Source organism: Macrotis lagotis, chromosome X, assembly GCF_037893015.1.
Source record: "Macrotis lagotis isolate mMagLag1 chromosome X, bilby.v1.9.chrom.fasta, whole genome shotgun sequence".
Taxonomy (NCBI): domain Eukaryota; kingdom Metazoa; phylum Chordata; class Mammalia; order Peramelemorphia; family Peramelidae; genus Macrotis; species Macrotis lagotis.
Genome location: NC_133666.1, coordinates 270788762 through 270798509, shown reverse-complemented (window position 1 = coordinate 270798509; position 9748 = coordinate 270788762). Strand labels below are relative to the sequence as shown.

General features: G+C 41.5%; 1 protein-coding gene across 3 annotated transcripts; it reads left to right on the top strand.

Annotated features, from left to right (window-relative positions):
• Positions 1–1196: 1196 nt before the first annotated feature.
• Positions 1197–8970, top strand: FST (follistatin). Of its 3 annotated transcripts, none has more exons than XM_074201588.1 (6): positions 1197–1758; positions 3730–3921; positions 4399–4617; positions 5069–5293; positions 6158–6388; positions 7409–8968. In XM_074201588.1, exons 1-6 carry the CDS (start codon positions 1677–1679, stop codon positions 7489–7491), a joined length of 1032 nt encoding a protein of 343 aa, XP_074057689.1. In that variant the 5' UTR covers positions 1197–1676; the 3' UTR covers positions 7492–8968. The 3 variants fall into 3 exon arrangements, with proteins under 3 accessions (XP_074057689.1, XP_074057690.1, XP_074057691.1); XM_074201589.1 differs by lacking the exon at positions 7409–8968 and adding an exon at positions 7148–7397; XM_074201590.1 differs by lacking the exon at positions 4399–4617 and having other exon boundaries at positions 7409–8970.
• Positions 8971–9748: the final 778 nt, after the last annotated feature.

Sequence of the window (9748 nt, the reverse complement as noted above, 5' to 3'; positions counted from 1 at the left end):
AAGAAGAAGAAGAAGAAAGAAGGAGGAGAAGAAAGAAGAAAAAAAGAAAGAAGGAGGAGAAGAAAGAAGAAAAAAGAAAGAAGGAACAGGAGGTGGCGGAGGAGGAAGGAAAGAAGGAAGGAAGGAAAGAAGGAAGGAAGGAAGGAAGGAAGGAAGGAAGGAAGGAAGGAAGGAAGGAAGGAAGGAAGGAAGGAAGGAAGGAAGGAGGGAGGGAGGGAGGGAAAGGAGAGACACAGAAACAGAACAGCAAGAGACAAGGACAGAGTCTGAGAGATAGAGAGGGATCAAGGGAGGAGTGCAAGACCGCCTACATCGTTCCTCTTTTCAGTCTAAGGTTCCAGACACTGTAAAGTAAAAGGAAAGAGATGGGGGGGAGGGGGTCGAAAGGGGGGTGATTTTGACCAGTAAAGATGAAGTCCTAGGTATTAAACTTTTGCTGTGTGTTTGTTTCTAACTGTACGGAAGATGTGACTGTGCCACCTCCTCAACTAGTTTTCGAAGGTGCTAGGGGTGAGATTTATTATTAGCAGCAACCAGAGTGGGAATGTCATTAAAATGAAAAGACGACACAGACGTACACAGCCCGCAGACAGATAGACGGGCGGACGGACAGACGGACAGACAAGTAGCCAGATGGACAGACGCATAGACAGACGGACAGATTCAGAGACAGACAAACCACCCGACACGGACTCCTCTCTTGCCGGAGAGGCAGAACATATACGCAATAAATGCACGTTTAGAACTGACCCGGAGCTAGATTTGTCAGCAGTCTGGTGTTAGGTTGGGGTTTATTAAAAAAAAAAAAAAAAAAAAAAAAAAAAAAAAAGTCTTTCGGAACTGAAAGAAGAATGCCCCGACAAACTCACGTTTCCCCTCCATTCCACTCCTCCCCCCCCCGGCTCCGCTCCTCCACGCCTTCATCTCCCCCCCGCCGCCCCCCCCCCCCCACTCCCCGCCGCCCTCCCCCCAACCCCTTCTCCTGCCAGGAGAGCCGGCGGCGGCTGTTGGTTCTTTGGGGTTGCATTCAAAAGTGTGGCCGGTATTCATGACTTTAAGTGGGTGTTCTTCCCCACCCCCCTCACCCCCAAAGCTCCTTCCCCCCCCCTCCCAGTCTAGTTTCACCCTCCCCCTTGCTACTACGCAAACAAGAACTCCAACGATTCCCCCCTAGTTCAGATTTGCTTTCAGACAGCGTATGCACCTAAAACAGATAATTGGGAAGGTGGAAAATGTCACCTGATTCACACTGAACTTTTGAAAATCTCCCCACCCCCAAACACACACACACACACACACACACACACACACACACACACATACACACACACAGAGAGACACACACAGACACACACTAGGAGACCGCCCACCGCAAACAGCTAAGACCCCCATATAGATTTAAAGAGAGACTGCACTCCGATTCTGACGTTCATTGAATAGAGCAGTCTGACTAGTGGGGCTCTCTTCTATTTGATATTGTTGCTCTCGCTAGCTCGCTCACACACGCACACATACTCGCTCACTCGCTCGCTCACTCGTTCACTCACTCGTTCACTCACTCGCTCGCTCACTCGCTCGCTCACTCACTCACTCACTCGCTCAGTCACTCACTCACTCACTCACTCACTCACTCACTCACTCACTCACTCACTCACTCACTCACTCGTATCCTGAGGATGTTAAATCAGAGAAACCAACCGGGCATGCTTTTACTCCTGATCCTGCTGTGCCAGCTCATGGAAGATCGCACAGTCCAGGGTAAGTAGGCTAAGGTTTGTTTGTCCGACTGGTTTGTCTCCTACTTTTCTGCCTACCAGTCACGATCCGCTCTGAACTGTTCTGCTCTGCTTAACGCCTCTCTTTGAAGATGGGTCGTTGTATCAAGTTAACTGTTCCGGCATGTACAGGAATAGGAAAACTTAAGGAAGTGACATTCCGGACTGGAAGCAGGATTTATTGCTCGGGTTATCATGAACAATATAAAGAGTGAATGAGCAAGAGTTCAGCAGTTAGGACTGGATGCTCAAAGTTCCTGCTGTAATTAGTTTAGAGATGTTATCTCTTCGGGGGGGGGGAGATGAGGGGGAAAGCATCACTAGCCTAAAGTTTATAGGCGACCCATTTACAAACTCATTATATATCTATGCTTATATATATATATATATATATATACATCAATATATCACGTGTATATTATTTTTTGCCGCTTTTCTGGATAACTTGCTTATACGATTTTGGGGAGCACTGAATTTACTCTTGTGTCTGGGAAACGTGATTCTAGAAACTTGGCACAAAGCTAATCCTGGCAGAGGAAGTTTTTAAGTGGAAAATAGTTTTCTTCTCTGTAGATCCTTCCTTCCTTCTCTCCAAATTTATCCAAACACCAATCTAGCTGATAGACAAGATACCCTTGACAGAAATTTCCCTCCCAAGTCACTGTAATTTTCAACGGATAACCATGAGGAGCTCCCAAACTGACTGAAATTCTGAGATATAGGTAGACTTAGTGACTAAGACTTTGGAAAAGACTTTGCAGAAGAAGGTTTCTGGCTTAAGTTTCCTGTTGGAGGAACTTTTTTAAAATGCACTAGCCTACAAACCAGGGACCAGAATGAATTGGTATTGATTGAGTTGCTGGGGGAAAAAAATCACATCGATGATTCATGGTAGATTCATCTTAACCCAAATCCCTACATTATAAACCCGAGTTGCTTGAACAGAGTGTTTGGCTTGGGCCAATGGAGGACATCGAAACTTTTTTTTAAACACTAAAAATTAAAAAAAAAAAAACCAAAATGCTCTTTCAGGTTTGAGCAGCACAGCACATATTCCATCCGACTTCCCTGAGGATGACACATTAACCTGTAGCTTTAGCAGGCATATCATTGTTATTTTAAACTTTTTAAATGCCTTTTAGCATCCCCTCCTAGCTTTCTGCTGAAGTTACATACAATTTGTCCGCCCTTCTTAAGATTACTAGCAAATTCGTTTAGTACAAGTTGGGGGCACTAGAAGCATCAGACTTCAGGGATTTCGAAATGACTACAGGGGCGAGCGAGAGAGCTGCCCCCAACTCTTGAAGATTGCAAAATGGGCCGTTGGATTGCAACTGTGCAGCAGCCGCAGCAGCGGGAGCAGCAGCAGCAAAGCAGACTGTGGTCATGCAGAGGTTGTTTTGTTTTGTGGGGGGTTTTTCTTTCATTTTTCAGAAGAGCCTTTTGCTCGGCTTCTCGGTGCTGTGTGTGAGGGTGTGCGTGTCTTTTTAAGTTCCTCCTTTCCTAAGCCCTGTCACAAATAATACCCACACCGCCTACATGAAACCAACATGTAAAAACATCCGTCGCATCCTGTTTTTGTCAGGTTATTTAAGCTGCTCTTCGAGTTGCTGCAGGTTATGAAATGGGCCGAATAAAAGTAAACAGTCTAGTAAAAGTCAATGAAAGCTGCACGTGTTGTGTCTGGGTCACTGGTAACTGACACTGATATGGCTGGAACGCTCTCTCTCCTCTCCCTCTCCCTTTTCACTTCTCTCTGTCTCCCCATTTCTTACTTTCACAATCTCTCTCTCTCTCTCTCTCTCTCTCTCTCTCTCTCTCTCTCTCTCTCTCTCTCTCTCTCTCTCTCTCTCTCTCTCCCCCCCCTCTTTGCTTCCCCTCCTCTCCGTCTCCCTCCCGTTGTCTGTCTCCCTCCCTCTCTCCCCACCCACTCCACCCCCTTTCTCTGTTACAGCTGGGAATTGCTGGCTCCGGCAGGCAAAGAACGGTCGTTGCCAGGTCTTGTACAAGACTGGTCTCAGCAAAGAAGAGTGCTGCAGCACGGGGAGGCTTAGCACTTCGTGGACTGCCGAGGACGTGAATGACAACACGCTTTTCAAGTGGATGATTTTTAACGGGGGCGCCCCGAACTGCATCCCTTGCAAAGGTAGAGCCACTCTTTTAAACTCTCAGGCCATTCAATAGAGGGCGTTCCAGTGGCAGCTTCTTTGCTATCCTAGGAGGCAAAATTAGGCGTTCTTGGTGCTGGGGAGAGCGGGGCTGGATTGGGTGTGTTATGTCTGTGGATCTAGCTTAAGGGTTCCTCTCGTACCTTTAAGATGATAGCGTGTTTGAAAAGCGCCCATTGGAGACTTCCGTCAAAAGAACCGATCTACCAAGGTCCTTATGCTTCTTAATCCGATGCGGGTAAAGAAGTCAACAGCAGAACCCTCTGGCGAATTTTTCGGATGGATTACTGCTCTGGACAGCACCTTCGCTCTCCCCTAAAAACGCTTTTCCTCTTGAAGGACTAGTTTCTCTGCTCGGTAGATCCAGGTTGCACAATTGTGTAGGGCACAAATGATCCTCGTGGCTGACCTGGAGACTAGCCCTTCTATAAACGATACCTCTTTCCAACTCCTAGAAACGTGTGATAACGTGGACTGTGGACCTGGAAAGAAATGCAAAATGAATAAGAAGAACAAGCCTCGGTGTGTCTGCGCCCCGGATTGCTCCAATATTACTTGGAAGGGCCCAGTCTGTGGACTAGATGGCAAAACCTACAAAAATGAATGCGCTCTCCTCAAAGCCAAATGTAAAGAGCAGCCAGAGCTAGAAGTCCAGTACCAAGGCAAATGTAAAAGTAGGTTTGGAGTTCTTGAAACAAGCATCCTTTTCCTCTAATCTTTTAAGCAGAAGTGGTTGTTAGGAGCTGACAAACTATTGTCACCTTTTAAATGGGGTGATCCTCAAAGGATTGTTGTGTCAATCAAATGAGCTAATGGAGGTATGGGGCTTCCCAAACCTTAGATCACTACATATATGTGAACTGCCACCATCCACTTGGGGCCATGTTGCCTCCAATAGTGAGAAAGCCCAAATAAAATCATTTGGGGCTACTCAATATTCATTTTAAACAGTCAAGAGTCCAAATAGTGTATGTACATCGACTTTGTCCTGAAAGGATTCCCCAATCATCTTTCTAAAAGATGGAGGCTTGTTTCAGGATCTGAGTGATAATATTATAAATTCCCTTTCTAAGGGTCAAGCTAAGCCTATTAATGTTTGTGTGTGTGTTTCTGTCTTTATTTCAGAGACCTGTAGGGATGTTTTATGTCCAGGCAGTTCCACGTGTGTGGTGGATCAAACCAATAATGCCTACTGTGTGACATGTAATCGGATTTGTCCAGAGCCTACCTCCTCTGAACAGTATCTCTGTGGGAATGATGGAATAACTTACCCTAGTGCCTGTCACCTGAGAAAGGCTACCTGCCTGCTGGGCAAATCGATTGGATTAGCCTACGAGGGAAAATGTATCAGTAGGTATTCTAGTTTGGGGAAGGGGGTGGGGAGGTTGGGAGAGATGATGAGTAACTAGTTAAAACCTGATTGCCTGGTTGTCAACAAACAAACCAAAAGCTCTCCTGAGCAAGTCACTTCCACTGGCAAGGAGATGTTTTCCATTTTTGATGAACTGGCTACAGCTTGCCTCATGGAAACAGCTGTCTTCAGGAAGTGTTGGCAAACATGTATAAATGCCAGTAAGAAGCATGAACCAATTGATTTTCCATCTTTCCCTCATCCCAGCTCAGGACCCATTCAATTTGATGATTTAAAGGAAAATTGTACTAAGGAGACAAAACAAATAGGTCACTAGTTCCTAAACTAATTGGAGCTATGAAATATTATTATTTTACTTGATGGTCTTATTTCTTTCTTTCTTTTTTTTTAATAATCCCTTTCCTGTCTTGAGTTTTGGGAGTTCCTTGATCTTTACTGCTAAAAAATGTCCCCCAAATTATTAATAAAATCATTTTTTGTGTATATTATGCAAAATCCTTAGTGTGACTTTTATGGCTTTGTGCTTTAAAAATTAGCACTTAGCATCTTTTTATTTGGATATTTTAAATGTCTTATAAGTAAAATATAGAATTTGAAGTTCCATGTTAAATTTCCAGTCTTAGGATAAAAGAGATAAGTGCCTAACTTAAGGGGAACTGCACTGGCAGAGGGAAATAGAAAATGAAAAGTGTGTGAGAGTTTGTGTGTGTGTGTGTGTGTGTGTGTGTGTGTGTGTGTGTGTGTGTTTGAAAGAAAAATGCTAGGGAGGGGTGGTGAAGGCTAGAAGGAAGGGGAGGAAGCAAAAATATGACTTTACTCATCACAGATATATCATATCCTAGAAGCCAAATCCTGTGAAGACATTCACTGCAGTGGCGGAAAGAAATGTTTGTGGGACTCCAAAGTTGGCAGAGGCCGATGTTCACTCTGTGATGAGTTGTGTCCTGAGAGTAAATCTGATGAGGCTGTTTGTGCCAGTGACAATGCCACTTATGCCAGTGAGTGTGCCATGAAGGAGGCTGCCTGCTCCACAGGTGTGGTCTTGGAAGTAAAGCACTCAGGATCTTGCAACTGTAAGTGTTATTTTTAACCTTGCAGCACTTTAAGGCTCTAAAGGTGATCCTTAGGTAATAAAGTCTTAGGAAGAAGAAAGAAAGAAAGAAAGAAAGAAAGAAAGAAAGAAAGAAAGAAAGAAAGAAAGAAAGAAAGAAAGAAAGAAAGAAAGAAAGAAAGAAAGAAAGAAAGAAAGAAAGAGAAAGAAAGAAGAAAGAAAGAAAGAAAGAAAGAAAGAAAGAAAGAAAGAAAGAAAGAAAGAAAGAAAGAAAGAAAGAAAGAAAAGGAAGGAAGCATAGAAGCAAGGAGAAGGGAAGGAAAGAAGGAAGAATAAAAGAAAGGAAGGAATAAAAGGAAGGAAGGAGGGAGGGGAGAAAGAAAGGAAACAGAAGGAAAGAAAGGAAGATCTATGTAAGCATTTGGCTGTAAGAAGTGGATGATTAGTAAATGGTACCAGCTCTTCAGTAATCACCAGAGGGAGTTCCTAAAATGTTATCAAGATACTTGTTTTTTTAGAATATTATGTCATCAGTTAGGGGTGGCCTATAAGAATATATTTCAAGCTGTTTTGTTCTAATTTGTTTGTTCTGTGTGCTTTGCTGTTTGCTTTATTAACACTTGAATATAACCTAACTCCATAAAAAGAAAAGGAAAAAAAAAAGACAGCTATATGTTAGCCTATGGGCCAACTGCTTCTCTGCAGATAGCCACTACTAACTGAATTAAGGACTCCAAGCAGTTAAACCTAGAACACAAGAGCGCTTTTTATCTGATTTCAGGAATCTGCCAGTAAAACCTGAGCCATTCTTCAGAACTTTCTGCAGTTTTGACTTCATAGATTATGTCTTAAAAAAAAATAAAAAAAAAAACACCCCGTATTGCATAACAGCAGATGCCAAAGAGCATCTCACTGCAAGTCACATAAAAATACACCGCTGTATTATGGCTGTTTCAGAGGGCTTTGAAAGCGTGCACTGAGCTGCTTCTGCGCTGTTGTTGTCCTTATTTAAACAACAGCTCCCCTGTATTCCCCCATCTAGCCATTACCGAAGACACGGAAGAGGAGGAGGAAGATGAAGACCAGGACTACAGCTTTCCTATATCATCAATTCTAGAGTGGTAAACCCTCCATCAGTGTTGGGATAGCCCTTGGGCAAAAAAACAAAAATCAGTGTCCATACTGTAAATAAGTGTATGCTTATTTATTTTGGGGGGGAAAGTACACAGAAAGGACCTTTGTCCTGCAGCCCTCTCCCAGACAACCTTCCCACTGACTTGACACGGGAGAGGCCGTCAGTGTGAGGTCTACTGGATGGGGCTCATAGTTGAGACTTGTAGACATTTATTTATACTGTGTCATGTTTTATAATTTATACATAAAATGTCTGGTTGACTGTACACCTTGTTTTTGAAGAAATTTATTCGTTAAAGGAAGAGCAATTGTTATTTATTGTGAGGTCTCTTGCTTGTAAAGTAAAAAGTTTTTTCTTCTTGTAAAACATTTTAATCCATTCCTTACCACTCACTTACCTGTCACCTTTTGGTCCACTGCTGTTTAATTCCCTTTCCACTTTAATGAACATGCATGTCAATTTCTATCATGTTTATTTATTGGATTTTCTGCTGCCAGTTCTGTACATACATGATCCCTGGGGGTTTTGTTTACAAGGAATCTTGACTGACCAAAAGGCAATATAACTTGACTCAAAAGTAGCGTACAGTAGAATCATCTTAAAGGAAATGCCTGCTTTAGTTCTCTCATTCCACCCAAGATAGTCTGGGGACACCAGTTTTTAGAGTATAACAGATATCTTATTATACTTTGGAAATTCACAGGTCCAAAGAATTAGGATAAAAAAGATGACATAGGTGTATCATAACAGTGGAGAGGAGATTAATAGGCACATTTTTTTGAGGTGTTTCCTTTCAGCTAAACTGCTGTACCCTTTAAATTTGTTCTTTTTTTTCAAACACTATGTCATTAAAGGGTATATTAAAGCTTTATCAGTTCAAGTTTCTTGCTTTTCATAATACTTTTTTTCTGATGCAATTTTATATTTTCAAACATGGCAAGTTAAATATAAATTCATTTAAATATATAGTTTTGTACTTTTCTACCATGTAAATGTGCAATGTATATAAAAAGTTATAATGTGTATTTGTAAATAAATGATGAGTGAAAAATAAAAAAATGTTTTAAAAATGCCCCAATTCTCATTATGGAAAGAGAGTAGATTGGGCTTTGGGTCATTGATCCTCATTATGTAATATAAAAATTGATGCATAATCTACCAAAAATAAGCATACATGATGGCAGAATCTCCAAGGATTGGTTAATTATAAACAGTTTTAGTAGAGTTTAAATGTAATAAGATCTGAGATTTATTTGTACCTGGTGCCAGTCTTTTCTCTGATTAAACTCCAACTGAAACAGCAAAGAGTCAATGTGGTTTTCTATTTTCAAACTTTCTCTCAAGCTGGACTGGGATTTTTATCCTGAGTAACATGCTTTTTTCTTTAGCCCATATGTGTTGGGACTTTCAACTATGCCCAGCTCAGTTTCAATCTACTCATCCCTTTTACCAAATGAGGTCGATCCTGGAACATCAAAAGGAACCTTATCACAAAGAAGGGGTTCCCAAAGACTGTGTAGTAAAGTACATTACCCAACTGTCTCCCTCACATCCTATGCAAATGATTGCCCTTTGCCTTGAATTGGTAAATCTCTGGGGCCTTAGTCTAAAAGAAATTGGAGGGGGGAATAAGAATTGGGGCAGGCTGGTTTTAACCCTCTGAAATGATCCACTGTTTCAAGAAGACACAAGTTACTTTTGAGATAATGAAAGATTGTAAAAGGTTGAGCTCAAATGAAATCTTCAACAAAATTTTCTCTACACAAGACAAAAGGAAGATATGTTTTAATAATTTAGACAATTCAGATATCTTATCAGTGAGAGATATATTTGATCATTGAATTTTCCAGTATGACCATTTATGTCTGATTTACTTTCTTCTGGGTAGAGAAAGTCATGGATAACTAGTTAGTTGGATAATTAGATAGATCCATGGGGCTTAAATAATTTAGATATAAATATAAAGATCTAAGAAAAAACAAATCCAAATAACTAGGAATGAAAGATTGAGTGAACAGAAGTTTATATTAGCAACAGTATTACATAAATGAAAGTGCTTAAAGCAACTATCCCAACTAAATTCTTTTTAAGCTCTTCTTTTTTGAGGGAAAAAAAGAAAAGAAGGATGGGAGAAAGAGGAAAAAAGTGTCAGAGAACTTTAGATCTAAATGTGGTCGAAACATGAGAAATTTGGTGGGCAGAGAGGAGAGCCACATTTTAGTATAAGCTTGTATAATAATTAGGAAG